Below are 18395 nucleotides of genomic sequence, written 5' to 3'. Positions count from 1 at the left end.
CGCTCCGCGTGCCCGGGATCCTCGGAGTCGCCGCGCAGCCCCTCGGCGGAGGGTGATGCTGCAGCCGCCGCCGCCCTGTGCATTGTGGGAGCGGGAGGAGGCTGCTCCAGCGCGGTCACCGCGGCTGCTCCGGGCTCTCTCGAGCTCACGCTGCCTCCCATCGGCTGTGGGCTCCGAGCATCAGCAGCGGGCCAGTCCGCGCTGCCCTTGGACACCCCCCGGCGGCACAACGCCCCGGGGGCGTGTCGCACCCCGGACGCCCCCTACCCGAAGTGAGCCCTGGCCAGTGCAGAATAGACCAGGCCCCCGAGAGGGGTGGCGGTAGCTGGTGTCACTGAGGGTGTCCAGGTAAACGACTCAGAGTCTCCAGACTACTTCTCCTGTTCTAACAAGCATTTCTAGGTAAAGGATTTGGAGGGAGACTTCTTGGAAGGTCATCGAATAACCCAGAATTCCAGAAAAGCCTTGTGTGCAGCAGACGTCTGGGAGTGAGTGAGAACCAGGAATCTGAGAGGCTCACCAAGGTCATCTGGAACACCTCGGCCTCTGCAGCAGGGTCGTTTCGTCATGTCAGAGCTTAGTGGCCTGTTTGAAACGACAGAAACTTAAATGAGCCTTGAAACGAGATGGCCCCAGGGGGCAGACCCAGGAGCCTACCTTGATCCTAGGCCTGTGTGTTTATAGAGGTGCCACCACCCTCTTGCCCAGCCTTCTTCCTAGTCCCGTTCTCCAGTGATCATTCACATCATATATAATCATGCTGAAGCTGATCTGGATGCCACCTGAGGACTTTCGTGGAGGGTCTACACCTGCAATGTAGCTCTGTATTGAAAGGTCGAAGAAATCTCAGAAGCAGCATTCAATCTACTCAGTATTATCCTTGCACATCAGACAATGAGAATGCGGTCTTTGCTCTCCCACCCCCATGCGTTCTTCGCCCTCTGCCTCCTTCCCATCCACACCTTCATTCCTGGTTGGTCATTCTCCCTATTTTTTCATCCCAGCTTCTTTTTAGTGTGCTCATCTTTCTTATTTTAACTCTAAGAGGTGCCCCGTGCCGGTCATGGAAATCTGGTATGGTTTTTATCAAGACCATCACTTGAGGTTGGAGCCCTTGATTGTGTGTGTCCTGCATGTGTGTTTGAAGGAGGACCATTGACCAAGGGGGACACTTGGGGCCCATCCTCATTCCCTGGAACTCTCCTCCCCTTGCTCACTGCCCACAGTCTCTTCAGAGATGCCAGAGGTAAAGGCTACAGAGTACAAAGTCCTGCAGAATTCACTGTGTTCCTTCTAATTCTAATACCAAATCCGTTTCATGTTTTGGCAGCCCACTCTTATTGCCCAGACACAAAAATAGAAAACATATGCAATTATGACCAGTATAACAGAAAGGGCACTGGGTTGAAATTTAAGAGGCCTGAATTCTACTCCTTGCAGTTCCTTCATGCCCTGTGTAAGTGCTCACAACCACTCTTGGTTTTTTGCCCTTGAGAAAATGCCTACCACCCAGAACTGTTGAGAAATGCTTAGTGTGCTGATGATGAAGGAGTTCAGGGCACGTTCTCCCAGGGTATGCTGCTTGGACATATTGATGATTTCAAGGGGCACTTGAAAAACAGCAAATATAGAAAAAACACTCTGACCGTCCTCCTTTTTCTTAAAAGCAGAAGATGAAATTCCTATAAGATATCCTCCCTATAACAAAATGAAAGTAACATTTTTATCAAGGACAAGAAGTAGAGACTAAGCAAATTCTATACAAACAGAACCTTGTTAGAATAATTTTTATCTTCCTTTAGCCCTACCCACAGTTTAGTCACTTTTTCACAATTGCTTCTCTTTGTTGAACCTAACATAAAAGCAAGCAGGTTTTGCCATTTCTTTGGGTTTTCATCTCCTTATGAAGGCTCCTGTGTCACATAAAACAATATAAATTTGTATGCCTCTTTCCTGTTAATCTGTCTTTGTCAGTTTAATTTCCAGACACTGCCAGAGACCCCACGAGACCTGAGGAAAACTTTCTTCCACTACACTGAGAGAACACTAAAAAACTGAAAGGGCCTTATAAATTTGAGTGTTTTGGTTTTGTTTCGTTTTTTAAATGACAGGGAGAAAAAAGAAATGAGAATTATTCTCTTTTAATTCCTGAACACATGCATTCAACCACAGCCATATCTGGGGACACTACTCAGAGGAAGGTAGTAGGGATGAGGAAGAGAATGGTTTTCTACCCTTGACTTTACTTCACATCATTCAGAAGAAGAGTAGATTTACAAGGCAGAAGAAGCAAGGAACACTGATGGCTGTCTTCCCCTATCTTATCCATGTACATTCACAGTCCCAAGCACTTTGTCATTAGTCGACCAGCAATAAACCAGCAATAGTAATAACTTCTGAGGGTTTAGGATATCCCCCTCCCAAAGAAGAGCCCCAGGACATTGTAGACTTTATTTTAAATTGATAAAGTTCTCAATTATTGCTTTATAATTGGGAATGTTTTCACATAGATCATTTTCAAATAAAAACAATGTCTAAGTTAATGTGAAAAATCCTTCTCTTCCAAAATATTCGTGGATGACTTTGTTTCAACAAATACTGAGAGCCACGATGTACCAGAAACTGTTCTACATGCTCAGGGTTCATGAGTGAACAAAACACATAAAATCCCTGACCCCATGGAGCTTACATTCTGATTAGGGAGACAGACAATTAGAAAGGTAGACGGTGAAAGTGATTAAGTGCATTAGTTTGCTAGGGCTGAGGTAATAAAGTGCCACAAACTGGGTGGCATAACAGTAACATGCTGTATGATCTGGAGGCTAAAAGTCCCAGACCAAGGTGCCTGCAGAATTGGCGCCTTCTGGGAGCTGGAAGGGAGAATCTGTTCCATCCTTCTCTCGTACATCCCAGTGGTTTGCTAGCAATCTTTGGCATTCAGTGGCTTCTGTTTCATCACCCTGATCTCTGTCTTCACCTTCGCATGGTGTTCTCCCTGTGTGCATGCATGTCTCTGGGTCCAAATTTCTCCTTTTCATAAGGACAGAGTCATGTTGGATTGGGGCCCATCATAATGACCTCATCTTAACTTGATCATCTGCAAAGACCATATTTCCAAATAAGATCTCATTCACAGATACTGGCAGTTAGGACTTGAACATCTTTTTGGCGGGGACACAATTCAACCCATGGCAAAAAAAAAAAAAAACTAAACAGAAAAGATAGAATGTGGAGCAACCAGCAATTGTAGCAGGGTGGTCATTGCTTTATTCAAATTTTAAAAAACAGTTTTATTGAGGGCCTATTATATCCCAGCAGTTAAGATAATAAAGATAGAGATTCATGAAATAGGGTCCCTGGCCTGGGGGAACTAGCTCACTGCAACAGGTAGCCTCAGGGGTAGGGGAAACGGAAGTTTATGTTGCATGGTCATATAAAGTAGTAATTCTAATTCTGTAAGATCAGTCCAAATTCTAGAGGCAGAGGCAAAGTACTGTGTTACTGATTATAGTTCATTAGTTGGCATTTACATATCATAATATTTAATGTTTCAGAGGACTTGGCACTGGGCATAGGTGACATTTGAGTGAGCAGGGAAGAATCCCAAATAGATAATTGAAAGACCCAAATGGTAATGTGGATGCGAGGTCACTTCTGATTGAGAGATATGTAAAGGAACAGTGAGGGAACTAGGCTCAGAAGCAGGAAAAACAAAGTTAAGAATAGAGCAAGACTAACCTGAAAGAATTTTAGACAATAGAAGGCTGGCATGAGGAACTCCCAGCTCCTCCACCCCTTCTCTGACCCACTCCAGCCAATTATCCTAGCTTCCTCTCATCTGTGAGCTTAGGCCTAGCTGTACCTTATGGCTCCCCAGGCAAAAAGAGTAAAAAGCACATTACTTAACTCAAAAGGTATGATTATTTTTATTCCTGTACATATTACCCTAATTCTAGATTCTGACCTAGTGTTTCCTAAAATATCTGATCTCTGGCCCTTTGTTCCCAGTTTTCTAGCCTGCGTGCTGACCACCTGCTATTTGACTAGCCTTTGTACCTCTATGCCTCGTTCCATGGTACCTGATTCCTTCTATCAGCTGATTATTCTGGATCTTTAAATACTTTCGGCCCAAATCCATAACACTCGCCTGCTTTGTATTGCCTTGATCCTCCTGAATTACTTGATTTTAAGTATGGACTTACTAGTCACTCTCATCTTGTACTTCCAACAACCAGACACATACCTGCCTTCCATGTGCTTGTAGCGGAAGCTCTGCAGTAGTGAAAATGACTTAGGTTCAGATGACCTAAATTCTAGTCCCAGTTCTAACCGGAGGCAAGCCACCTAGTCAACGTGAGCCTTTATATATATGTGTATGTGTATGTATATATATACATACATACATATATATATAAACTTAAAAAAATAATTTTAGAACAGGTTTAGATTTATAGAAAAATTACAAAGGTACTACAGAGTTCCCATATACCCCATGCAAGAAACTGAATGTTCACCACCTCCCCCCATTCATGTCGAACCCCTAATCTCCAGGTGATAGTAGTAGAAAGTGGGGCCTCCGAGAGGTGATGAAGTCATGATGGGGGAGCTCCCATGAACGGCATTAGTGCGCTTATAAAAGAGGCTCTAGAAGGCTCCCTCACCCCTTCCACTACCTGAGGCTATAGTGAAAAGACAGTCATCTAAGAGTAAGCCAGCTCTTACCAGACACCACATCTGCTGGCACCTTGATCTTGGATTCCCAGCCTCCAGAACTGAGACATAAACTGGTGTTGTTTATCAGCCACCCAGCCTATAATGGTATTTCGTTATAGCAGTCCAAACAGATTAACACACCCTACAGCCAGTTTGCCTTATTATTAACAACTTACATTAGTATGGTACATTTGTTAGAATTAATGAACCACTGTTTATATGTTAACACTAACTAAAGCCCATAGTTTATTCGGATTTCCGAAGTTTTTACCTTATGTCCTTTTCGTTCCAGGATTCTATCCAAGATACGACATTACATTTAGTTGTCATGTCTCATTCGGATCTTCTTGGCTGACAATTTCCTTCTTTCCTTGTTTTCGATGACAATTTTGAGTAGTACTGGTCAAGTATTTTTAGAATGTCCCTCAGTTAGGATTTGTCTTGATTAGACTGGAGTTATAGGTTTTTGTGAGGAAGACCACAGAGGTAAAGCGGCATTTTTATCACATCACATCGAGGGGCATACTATCAACATGCCATCACTGTGGATATTCACCTTGATCATTGGCTCAGGTAGTGCTTATCAAGTTTCTCCATTGTAGTTATTCTTTTGCCCCTGTAATAGGCTGAATTGTGTCCCCTCAAAATTCATAAGTTGAAGTCCTCACCCCTATTAACTCAGAATGTGACTGTATTTTGAGTCTTTAAAAAGGCAATTAAGTTAAAATGAGGTCAATTGCACCTTAATAAACCATGCCTGATGTCCTTAGAAGAGGAGATTAAGACACAGACATGTACAGAGGGAAGACCATGTGAAGACAGGGAGCAGATGGCCAACTGCAAGCTAACGGAAGAGGCCTCAGAAGAAACCAAACTTGCCAACATCTTGATCCTGAATGTCTAGCCTCCAGAAATGTGAAAGTAAATTTATGTTATTTAAACCATCTAGTTCTGTTGTACTTTATGGCAGCCCTGGCCAACTAATACAGGACCCTTTCCATATTCTTTTGAATGAAGTCACTGTATGCAGCCCACATTGAAGGGGTAGGGAGTTATATTTTACCTCCTTGAGAACAGACTACCTACATAATGTAGAATTCTTGTATATGGGCAATTTGTCTTAATGCCCCTCATTTATTCATTCAATCATTTATTTATGTAAGTATAGACTCATAAGTATTCATTTTATACTTTTGGTTATAATCTGGTAGTACCTTGTTGTGTTGCTCAAATTGTTCTTGCTTCGGTGACTGGGAGCTCTTTCAGTTGGTTCCTGTGTCCTTTCGACATACACCCCATCATTGTGGGAGGGTTTTTTTTTCCTTTTTTTTTTGGAGCACTTCCTTACTTTCTAGCGCTGCAAGATGCTACAGGCTCATCTTATATATTTCCTCTACGGTCTTAGAATCTAGCCATTTCTCCAAGGAAAAATGGTTCCTTTCATTGGAGAGTTGGATTAGAAACTAAGATCTGGGCTTCATTGCTCTTGGGGTATTGTTGCTTCTAGGCCTTCTTAACCATAGAGCAAATGTATACATACCTATATATATTTCTATATGTAGAAACCTGTATTAAGCTAAACGTTAGTTCACATTAATGTCTCCAACTCTAATCCATCACCACAAAAATCATTCTAGCCTCCTCCCCTGGCTTATCCATAAATTCTCCAACAGTGAGAAACCTGTGCCTATCTTTCTTTTCAATCAGCAAAACCAGAACAATTTATGTGTCTATTGTTGTTGAGGGGTTCAAATGAAACAAATGGGAAAGTGTATTGGCAACTGGACTGGACTGTACAATTTTAGGATATTATTATTATTTTAAATTAATTAATTTTTTTATGATGACATTGGTTAATGAAATCCAGTAAGTTTTAGCAGTTGGAGCTATATAGGAAGATATGGTATCTGTCAAATTTGTTTACCTGTCCTCTTTTCTGTGCTTTAGGAAAATTTCTGTATTAGTCCTGCCTCCTGAAAGAAAAAGCAGGATTCAAATTCTCACCTCTTTTGCAGCTTGGATACAGTCACATGACCTACTTTAATAGATTCATCTGCACAAGTCTTATGATATGTAGGATACAAGAAATAGGCTCTACCCAGAATCCCCATTTGTCAATGGTGGCAGCAGAGGTGGCCAATTTGGGGACAACAATGGTTAGTTACATCAAAGTTGGGCTCCTGGCTTTCAATGTTTGGTGGCGGTGGTAGTGGCAATAGCAGCAGCACTTTCCATATTAGTCCATTGCTGTAGCATGTTTCTGGGATTTGTCCTGAAAGATTTATATCGACTATTTCTCTAGCATTCCAACAATTTTCTGTGATCTGACTCAAGGAGCCAGAGTTGTGAATTTGTGATTGAGAACCCTGACCGTGAGAGAGTGGTGTAACAGGGGTGAATGGGAATGGCTACACTCTCAAAGGTGTATGTCTTTCAGAAAACACTACTGGTACTTTCTATGGCCAGGCACTGTGCTAAGTGCTAGAGCAAAATCGTAAGATACCTTTCATGGAAAGGAAGATAACTGAATGAAGGGAATTAGAATGCATTGTGATTAAGTGCTAAAAGTATTATGTGGAAATGATTATTGTGTCTTGGAGGATGGAACAGTTTACACATGGGGGAGGAGAATATTAAGTTTTCACAAAGGTATGTTTGAAATAAGTTCTAAAACATAAGAGTGTATTAACAGACATCCCAACTAAGACAAGATGAGCGCAGATTGGGGAAAGATATTTATGATGCATATAACTATTCACATTTTTTTTTTTTTGAATAAAGAACTTCCACTTCTTTTAGGAGACTTGACATAAGACAAAGGCAAAAAGCAATGGTTGCCTTACATAGAATCTAGACAATAATGAATTCAGTCAGTTCAGGAGTGCAGCAAGTCCCAAGATGACGGCTGTTTTTTAGGATAAGGGAGCAACAAGTTCAGAATGAAGGAAGAAGTGGCCTCCAGGGGAGAGTCTTCTGAAGCGAAAGGAAGAATTCATAGAATATTTGATATGATGGAAGACCAAATAATAGTGGCTATGATAGAGACCAAAAGTATAAAGGGAAAAAATAGAAACACCAAAAAAAAAAAAAAAAAACCAACCCTCAAAAGTTATGTAAGGAATTGTAATCATAGCATAAATTGTGATCTTCAGTGAATATCTATCGACCTATAAAGTACTATTAACGATTATAAAATAGAATGTAAATATTAACCTTGATAATGTAAACAGATGACAAAAATTGAGAGGAGGGGAGTCAGAAGGATAGGTGTTAATATTGTCATCTTAACAGTACGCAGTTAAGAAATACTGTTGACAGCCAATAAAATAAGAAATAAAGGTGAAAATACATTATTTGACATTATAAAGAAACACTATAAAGGAATCAAAATTAGTGATATTATGATCCTAGAAGTTTCTGAGGGAGGAAGGTAGGAAGTGTTATAAGCTAAATCTTCATCTATCATTCTCCAAAACCAGTACTTTATGCCTAAAATGAAGAAATTGAGAAACAGTGGTATGAACATATTGAGAGTTATGGAGGCAACTATCGGAAAAAAGAAAACACTAAACAGCTTGACTATTTCAAGTTCTCCCTCTAGAAAGGTAAACCAGTAGTAGAGGTCTATTTTGTGATTCTTAGCTTTTCACTGTCTTCCTACACTATACCTGAGTTCAGAATCACATTCAAGTATGATTTTAATTTTCTAAAAAGCTGAAAGGAGCAGGGTCTAACAATTTTATAGAAGCAACTTTTGGTTCTATCATTCTTTCCCACATATTTACCTTATGACTGATACCCCGCTTGATGGCATTTGTTCCATTCAGTTCTCTTGAAAATGACCTCACCACCTGCTTTTTCATGTACGAGACTAAGGTCATTCAGTGAGCACTCTCCTCTAGTGCCTCTGGTCATTCATCCTGACTCTGTGGAAGGCATGTCAAAGCTGATCTCTTCACGCATGCTCTTGATCCCAGTGCTTGCCTTCTTGCCTCCTCTACATCGTTTTTCTTTATTTTTTGTTTTGCCTATAACCATACTCCAATCTTTCCCCATTTAAAAGCGAAACCAAAAACTTTACCTTTTCATGTACATCAGAATCTCTCAAAAAAACATGCTCACTACTAATGCATCTTCAGTCATTTATCACCCCCCTTCTTTCTCTGCCACATATGCCTTCATTGAAATTGCTCTCTCCAAATGATGAGTGATATCAATTTCCATATCTGCTGGCATTTTCCCACTCTTCTCACTGCTCTGCTACACTCCACACTGCAGACCATCTTCTTATTGAAATGTATTCCTCCCTCTGCTTCTGACTCCTGTAGAACAGATCTCTCATGGGAATGTGAATATATTGTGATCAGCTAGCCATACTGTAATAGAATACATCCAGGAGTTACAATATGTGAAACAAATATAATGAATAGAACTTTAAAGTGTACATATAAACCTGTCAGAAAATAAACTTGGTAAGAATACAATATGTGACCATCTTAATTACTCCAGCTGGCAACACGAGCCATACATCTAATTCATATACAGGTATTCAAGACAGATGTCTTACAAGCAGTACAACTGTCTGCCAATTAAAAAGAACTAATATTTTACTTATCTTTCAGCAAGTACATTCATAGTGATTGCGGCTTCTCATAATACTGATAGTGAAGTGGCTGAGAATTGAGTAGGATATGAAAAGTTTGTGTTCTATAACAAGTGTGGCCTGGCGGAAAGTTGCCCAGTGGTGTTTGATTCTGACCTTTATCCTTGTTAAAATATGGCTGCTCTACACTGATCATTTCTGCAGTAATTCAAACAAATAGCAACTTCCATTTATAAACAAAGTCATTAGAAAAATTAGCTTGTAAAGAAGAAGAAAAGCAAGAGCTTACAATACATTGATCAGCCTAAGTTATTGGTAAAGGAGCAGTAAAGAAACTTAGAAATCAGATGCAGAATGCATGCAAGTTTATGATCACAAGAAAGAGTAGAGAAGCAGTGAATAGTTAATACATCTTCACCATGGACAATCAGGTATAACAATTTCAGCTGATGTGAGGTTTGCAAGAGCAAAGCTCTTTGACCACTTTCTCAAAGAAACACTGAGTATACAGGCATCCTTCACTGACATGGCTGAGACCGAGAATTGAGCATCCTCTCTGCATCCATGTCCTTAAACTTACTTTTCCAACCTAGTATTCTATTTTATTCTACAAGTATTTGAGTACCTATAAGCTGTTTCTAGATGCTAAGGATACAATAAAGAATTCAACCTCTGGCTAAGGAAGTTAAAAGTTGACCTGAGATCAGAATGAAAAGGAGCCCGCCAACCTATGAACCAGGGAGTGTTTGATGGAAAACGAGTGTTGAACAGGAATAGGAATGAGCTTAGAACATTTTAAGAGGTTATATATCAAGAATGGAAGTAGGGTGGTGTAAAGGGATTGGTAGCATGAACAAGGAAGCAAGAGTGGAAAGTGATGTGTTAGGAACTACAGCAGTTATCCAGGTAAGAAATATTAGTGGCTTGGGGTATGGTGCCAGCAGTGGCAAGAAATGAACTAATTAACTAGATTTTGGTGGACGTTGGTCGCAGCCTCTGAGCAATCAAGAATCACTCCAAGATTGGTCTGAGTACTTCAGATGAAGGCTGGTGGAGGAAAGGGCAATGTTAGGGAGAAAAATCAAGAGTTCCTTCACATGTCATGTTCTCCAAACATCCTTACACATGTCCACATTTTCCCACCTCCTTGTCTATTTGAAAATAACATTTCCTCTACCTAAAATGGTCGTCTTCCTCCCTTTTCCCCAACCCATTTCTTAGTCAACTCTAAAACTTTTCCGATCTATTACTCATCCCATTTATCCAAGTTGAATAACTCATTTTATACCTCTTAAGAAATGTAATACTTTTGTCGATAGCCATGCTACCCTGAACAAGCCAGATCTCGTCTGATCTCAGAAGCTAAGCAGGGTCGGGCCTGGTTAGTACTTGGATGGGAGACTATCGAAGGAAGACCAGGTGCTGTAGGTGCAGAAAATAAAACACTGACAAGGTCCTTGCAATCTGAGGTCAAGCAAGGGTTGCCTCACCTAAAAAAAAAGAAATGTAATGCTTTTTACCCTGCATTAAATTTTATGTAATATATTATATTTCTCAGAATGTAAGCTGTCTTATTTACCTGACAGTATTGTACTAGTATTTTATCATGACATGAAGACTCACAATCTGTAAACATTTAATGTTACCTTAATCACAAAGCCTTTACAAATATAAACATTAACAGCTAGATCTCATTAAAACAAAACCGAAGACTACAAAAGTCAAATTCTTTCTGTATATAGGAGCCTAAATCTAAAAAAGATCAACTTCAGAAATCTTCTGAAAAACAATATATTTAAATGACACAAAAACTACAAATTTAATCAATAGAAAGTAAGTAGATCAATTTATTTTTCTGTATATTTCACAAGTATAATTTTGGAAGGGCTATTTGACAAATTTCAGCATTAACTTGCCGACACTATAGACATGTTCAACAAAAAAGGCATTAAACTCTTGGCCCTTTTAGTACAGGCAAAGTGTCCTATTGCATTACAAATGATATGCAATAACAGATTTGAGGGCATATTAAAGGAATTAGATGTTTTCTTTCAAATGCTTTTTAGTTAATAACATAATACAAACATACATTAATGGTTATGACCACCAGTGATTTGTAGAATAAAACCCATAGATCTACCTACTTAAAAGGCTGAAACTAGCAAGTTATTAAAATCAGTTTTCATTCTTAAGATTAACAATCCCGGAATGAGATTTATCTCAACTTTATAAGGTGTGGTGGGGAAGATTGGCAGTGTGTATGCTGAGTTCCAAAGTTGGGACAGTAGCTCAAAATAGTCATTATCCAGATTAGGATAGTGTTCTAGAAATCTAAAAATGTGTCTTTAATTGTAATCTACTGGGAAGGATATTAAGGACAGATAGATAATTCATCAGCCCCAAACATCATTTAATGAAAGCCATTAGGAAGCTTAAGAAAGCTGGGATGGGGGATGAAGTAAAATGAGGTGAATTAGGAAAATGAAGAGTAGAAATGTGTTTGAATGTTGGGGAATGTGAAAAGGCCACCAGAGAAACTTCTTTGCCACTCGGATGTGCTCTTCCTATAGGCTACCTGCCCCTGGATCACCAAATACCAAGTTTAGAGCACAATTTAAGTGGAGATTACATTTCAGCTTTAATAAAACTTCACTATTTGGCTTGAGAAAGAATATATGTCTGATTTTGTAAAAAGGATCAATAAATATATTAGAGGTATAGTTTTGTTACATCAAGTAAAAAGAGCTGCTAATTCCAATTGAAGTACTAACAAGTAGAGGCCTTACTAGGCCTCCTTTGATGAATAGTTAAGACTTATTTTTAGGTCAGCAGCACAAGAGGATTGAATAACTTGTAAATAGACTGAAAACATGCTCTTTCCAATCCATCAAAACAATCCAACAATCCTTACTATCCCAACGTGCCAAGAACTACATTTTATTCAGTTGTAACTTTCAAAACTGAAATGTTTCTCAAAACTGTACTTACAAGTAGGAGCTACTAGACATGAAATGGGTAATTTATTTCAGACATTAATCAATTTTCATGAAGAATTCGTTCTCTCCAACTTCGGTTTATTTCAGCACTAATTTATAACAAACAGGACAATGATTATAATTAGCCATTTCTCAAACTACAACTCTGAAATCATAGAAATGGACAATTATGATTAATCTCATCTAATCAAAATCTTCATTTGAGTAATGGCGAAACAGCCTGCAAATATGTCTTCAATAAACTGAGCTTTGAGGCAGAACAAAAAATAGAAAAATTTAAAACCTCTCTATCCCAAGCACCAATAATGGAGGCTAAGCGATTATACCTACAAATCCTTAATGACAGGTCTTTCCTAATGGAAAATCCTGAGATTTTAAGCACTGTGACTTTACAGAAGGCAGGTTGGTTTAATGAGGAAATTTACCTTTAATAAAAAGACAATCAACAATATTTTATTTTGGGCACTTACTCAGTATTTCACAGATCCTCAACAAGTTTTGAGGTAGGTTAAATATTATCATTGTATTTCACAAACTAAAACTCAGGCAGAAGTTACATCACTTTTCGAAAACCACAGGAAGAGTCCTAACAGGGTCAAGAATAACATGGTCTTTCAGATTAATCTTCTCTGATGTGTAGATTTAATAGTGATCGCTTGCAACTATTCATTACAAAAGACTAGATATTACAGAAATTCTACTTTGGGGTATTTTATAATTCTTAAATCCTACAATGATTACACATATTCTAGAATAAACTACTTGCTCCCATCACGAATATAACTATATAACTGATTCTTATAATTACAAATTAGCACATTACTGATTTTGTTGCTGTTCTGCTTTCTGGGGTAGGTGGAGCAGAAAGATAACCAGCAAGCTTTCCTCAGAGTGTTAGGTAGTCTTTAAGTGCAGGTGCTATTGCTCAAGGCACCATCCATGATGATTTGGGGGTCACAGGAAAGCAAGTATACAAATGGAGCCAAGATCAAGAAAAGATGCTCGGATCCAAAAAGGGAGGCCCTGTGCAAGTCAAAGATGAAGAGAAAAATAGTATCATCTCAGATTACTGATCCTCATTATCATGCTATAGCATTACAACTTATGGGAAGAACGCTTAAAGAGCAGTAAATTTGTCCCAATAAAGTGTGTTAAAGTTATTACTAAAAAACAGGTAAAATTAAATTGCTATTTTATTAAAGCGACATGTATAGAAGCAAAATATCTAAGTTTTTAATATGAATATGTTCCACCTATCATGTAAATTACTCTAATTGTTACAAGCCTAATTCACTTAGCTCATCATAATTACTTAAAATTATTTACTAGAATCCAGCTCTTCCTGACATAGGTTCCTGGGCCAGTCTTCTCAAGTATTTGTTTCATTATAAAGTTCCTTTTATTTAAACAATTGTTAAATATTAGTAATACAGGATTAAGAATGGTTAAGTAACTGGGCAATTATAAGGAAAGCATCATTAATGTGTTATAAAATACAGCACAGCAAATTTCAAGAGTAAAGATAGACATCTATGCTTTTGAATAGACTGAAAAGCACAGCCCAATATGATCTGAGTTAAAGCAAACAAACAAACAAAAAAAGGGGGGGAGGGGCCACAGGAGGCAGAGTATTGAAGCCTTTTATTCTAGTGTCCCCAAAATTGACTATGGAAGTAAAATGTTTCTACATTTAAGAAATCTATATAAATTCGAAGAATTGCAATTTTCATAAAAGTCAAAATGAAATGTTCTGCATAGGACAAAAGATATGCCTAAGCAACATATCATATTTGCACAAGGCCACTGAATGTCATGGATATTAGTAACAAATGGAAAAGCTATGGCAGACTGAGCAAAGATTTCAGTTTGGTATTCCATAAGCCCAAGATTGTAAACTACTCTTACTATACAAAAGCTCTAATGACATACAAGGTTTTGTGTAGGAACTTTTGTGCTTCTGGTTGGCACATCATCTACTTTTTAATATGTGAAATTAATACAGACATTTGTGAGAGGTTGTGCAAAACTACTGTATTTACAAAAATGGCACAAAAGTGAATTCAACAGTCAATGCACATGCATACTTCATTCATATCTTGAACAAAAGGTATTCTAACTATAGAACTGAATATTAGCTTCAACTGCAGCTGTTAAGCACTAGGGTCACATAAGTTACACCAGAATGGGCAAATATTGCCCAAGTAAACGTCTATTGTTAAAGCTGAAAGAGGTTTAAGGCCATTCAAGTTCAAGCACAGAAATACACATCTTTTGAAGTCCCATCCATTTGAAATATGTGTCCTTTCTTCCAACTTGTGGTCTTAAACTTCTGTTTTATAAAATACAAAAGGAAAATACAGAAGAAACCAATACAATAGAGGTTATATTAAATAAGAGTAACTAGAAGCTACATATAATTAAGAGGAATTAAAGAAAGCTAAAACATTAAAATTGTAAAACTCGCTTAGTAGTTGTTAGGACCAGTCCTACACTAGCAGTTAGGTAATATATACAATTGTTTTCAAGTAGATTATTTTATGTTGCTCTAACATGTTCTTTAATCAGTGCACCTTAATTAAAATCTCTACACATGTATCTTCCCTTACAAGAGCAGCACACACTACCGCTACCTGCAAAGCTGTCACTCTCGAACGACTTAGTGAATGAAAGAAAATAAAAAGATAGGAAGTAACATATTAAGGGAAAATAATGGGAATTAGAAGATTCATGCAGTTCAGCTCTTTTAATCAGCCAGCCAGCTTGCTAGCAACAAGGGACGGTTTCCGTTGAGGAAGGTCCTGTGGAGTGGGAATGTGGTCACCAGTGACCTCTGTCTTATCCGGGGCTGCAGCAGCAGGAAGTTGCTTGTTCTTCATTTTTGCTTTAGCCATGTTGTAATCCCCGGAATCAAAATATTTTTGCTACGAGAAAGAAAAAAAAAAAAAAGAATTCAAATGAGATTTTAAAAGCTTTCACGTGCAGTTACACTGGTTTAAGATACAGATGTGACCCTACATTGTCAGTACAAACTAAGTTAGTCTAACAAAATTTAAACAAAAACATTAATTAGATGAAATAGCTATGTCTCTGTAGCGAATTCCAGCACAAGTCAACACTGAGAAGTCAGGCAAGAACCCCTTCTTCAGGCTTACTTGTATCATTCTGGTTTCAGTGTGGAACACTCATGATTGACACCAGTTACCTCATCAATCTATCCAGGAATGAATAAACAGTCCTGGACTTAAAAAGTGAAACGCAAACCTTTCATTTACTAATGAAAAAAGCAGGCTGATATTTTTGCTTAAATAATTTTGAAAATAAAAATACATTAATTCACCAACTTGCGTTTATGATGTATTACCCACTTTCAATCAAACTTTATAGTTATCAAAACTATTATTTATAGTTGCTGGTACTGTCATCTAGGACAAGCATTTCTGCAAGAATCTAAAGCATTTACTTGAACCAAAGCAGTTCACTAAAATCAAAATTAAAGTTAACATATATTATATAAATGTCTAACCACTATGCTGTACACCTTAACGTAATATAATACTAAGTGTCAACTCTAATTGAAAAATAAAAATAAAGATTAAAATATAAACACTAGGATAATGGAAGAAAAATCACTAGAAATTAGTTATCACTTAAAACGTACATATCCCTATCTTACAATTGTTTTTCATTTAAGACAGTAAGTACAACTATCACTCTTTCTAGTATGAGACATAACAACCATCACTAAAACAAATTGTGATGAAAGCTAAAGATCAATCTTAATATAGTAATCTACCTCAGCTATCTGTTCCAGAGTGAAAGATGAATTCCAACTTCTCCCTATCATGTTTAGCCTACCTTTACTGAATGTCTGCTATGCACGACTCCAAGACGAGAGACAGACAACAGTCAAGTAAATCAACTATCATGCTGTTTTAAGTACAAAAGTGGTTTGGGTGCTCAAAGGAGGGAAACCTAACCTCAGTCTAGGATAGGCAAAAAGGAATGATACAGGTATGAGGTGAAGGCCTGGACACAGGGTGAGGGAGAAAAAAATTCTGAGACTTCAAAGATACTTCATGTGGCAAATGAAATAGATGGGAACTCATAGTTTAGTATAAGATAGTTGAGTGGCCTGAGAAAAGGTTTCATTGGCTGCCACCCTCTAGGAACTATTCTTTGATAAGCCAGACCTGCTCTAAGTCCAAAGGGTGTAAAGTTAGAAATCGCTTTTCATATGTCACTATACATACATTGAGCAATAACAAGGAAAATTGGGCCAAGGCCTTCTAAGGTTTGCTGCAGCTTCATTTCTGCATGTTTTAACATGAGTGTAGTAAAAAAAAAAAAAAAAAAAAAATCTAAGAACTTCTTATGCACCATTTTATATCAGAGAGCTACTTCTGAAGTTTAGTAGCCTCAATAAGAGAACAAAGCAGCCTGCCAAACTGTTTACTGAGTCAAAAGCACAAATGAGATATTTACCACACAGTGCAAATTTTAGGCAGATTATCCTCCACATAATAAAGTCAGTTTCTAACGATACCTATTTTATAGTAAGCAAAAGTTCATTATAAGGAGCTCTCAACTATAGATTAGGCCACTCTTCTTGGAGAAAATAAAATAAATTTATTTTAGTGGCCATAGACAAAACTAAACTCAATGCTTAACATTTATAACTGCTCTAGGCAGAAGAGTGAACTAGACCAATGTTTCTCATATTAGGACAGATACAGCCTAGGAAGGCAATATTAGCTGCCTTCCAACAATTTTTTAAATTTTGTGTTTTTAGGTGAAAATCTAAAATTAAAATATATCTGGTTCATCCGGATGACAATCTTATAAAAGCCTCCTCCCACTCAAATTCAGGGGCCCCAGTTACATCAATATTTATAATTGTACTGACACTAAGTTATCACCTCAATAATGTTTAACTTTTAAGACCATGTTTCTTAAAATTGGATTCTCAGTTTTCTTGGGACTTCACAAACTCCACATATGAAAAAAACCATGGGCTAAAACTCTGCTTCTCAATATTCCTTCCCCCTTTAATAGTCTGTATAGTCACTATGCACACATCATATTATTAAGAGTCTAAAATAGGTGTCAATCCTTGACATATTATAGGAACATTTACAAGTACAGTGAAACAGAATGGGACCTAACATAAATAATATCTAACCAATCCTCTCAAATGAAGAAAAACTACTTAAGATACAGTGCAATTTGCCAGCTTGCTATTATGACAGAGGAAAACGAAAACTCAGGATCCTATGATTCAGACTTAATTTAAAAAAAAAAAAAAATCAAAACTCTTTTATCATAGAAGAAAATGATATCGTTGAATATTAAGACTTCATTTATCTAACATAAAAGTGTTTATTCATTGACATTCTGGTATAATAAACAATCCTTTAAGAGCTCCCTTCTCAAATTCTGTAACTTATTTCTTGATTCAGTGGTATTTTTTCTTTGCAACTATTTACACTTACGACACCAACTCCAAGATATATTTTTGACTCACCACAATTTATTTAACTATTTCTCTGCTCCTTAATAGTGGTGCTGCTTCTAATTATGGTTAAAGCTACAAAGATTATCTTCAAACTTAAATACTTTTCCTTATATTAAATTATACCCTTAGATTAATTCACAAATTATTCATTCGATGAATATGAACATTTTTATAAATCTTAATCCAAATCCCTTTCTACAGCAATAGCAATAATTTTAAATGCTACACACAGCAAAGAGCATATTAGCAACATCTGACTTCAACCTTACCAGTGGTTATTATTTTAAGTATTTTTCTCATTTAGTTGTATGTATACTATGGTATGACTGTTCTTATTTACATTTCACTGATTTCTATCATTGATAAATATTTTTCATGGTGTTTAGTATCTGTATTTCCTATTAAAATCCTTTATCTAGGGGCTCCTTAATGGGTTTTTTTTTGTACATTTGAAAGATCTCTTTATGAATTACAGACATTAACTATCATTTTTGTAATAATTTCCCCACTAAATTACTTCTCAAGGAACAGAGGTTTTACATTTTTATATATTTGGTATTATTTCAAAACA

The 18395-nt window shown here is 37.5% G+C and overlaps 2 protein-coding genes and 1 pseudogene across 3 annotated transcripts in view; 1 reads left to right on the top strand and 2 right to left on the bottom strand.

Annotated features, from left to right (window-relative positions):
• The window catches only part of MYO5A (myosin VA), a 165176-nt gene extending 156600 nt beyond the window's left edge, over nucleotides 1-8576 (bottom strand). Inside the window, exons 1-2 of the mRNA XM_015595836.2 lie at nucleotides 8499-8576; nucleotides 1507-1698 (exon numbers count right to left, since the gene is read on the bottom strand). Coding sequence (XP_015451322.1) covers nucleotides 1507-1698; nucleotides 8499-8576 — 270 coding nt within the window. The remainder of the gene's footprint in view (nucleotides 1-1506; nucleotides 1699-8498) is intronic.
• A 2051-nt stretch (nucleotides 8577-10627) lies between these two features.
• On the top strand, nucleotides 10628-10747 carry LOC112469808 (annotated as a pseudogene).
• A 387-nt stretch (nucleotides 10748-11134) lies between these two features.
• The window catches only part of ARPP19 (cAMP regulated phosphoprotein 19), a 20191-nt gene continuing 12930 nt past the window's right edge, over nucleotides 11135-18395 (bottom strand). For both annotated transcript variants that reach the window (XM_006920350.3, XM_006920351.3), the window contains exon 4: nucleotides 11135-15233. In XM_006920350.3, coding sequence (XP_006920412.1) covers nucleotides 15060-15233 — 174 coding nt within the window. In that variant the 3' untranslated portion in view covers nucleotides 11135-15059. The remainder of the gene's footprint in view (nucleotides 15234-18395) is intronic.

Source organism: Pteropus alecto, unplaced genomic scaffold (assembly GCF_000325575.1).
Source record: "Pteropus alecto unplaced genomic scaffold, ASM32557v1 scaffold86, whole genome shotgun sequence".
In the NCBI taxonomy this organism is placed as follows: domain Eukaryota; kingdom Metazoa; phylum Chordata; class Mammalia; order Chiroptera; family Pteropodidae; genus Pteropus; species Pteropus alecto.
Note: the sequence above shows the minus strand (reverse complement) of the source record. Positions and strands in the feature narration are given on the sequence as shown.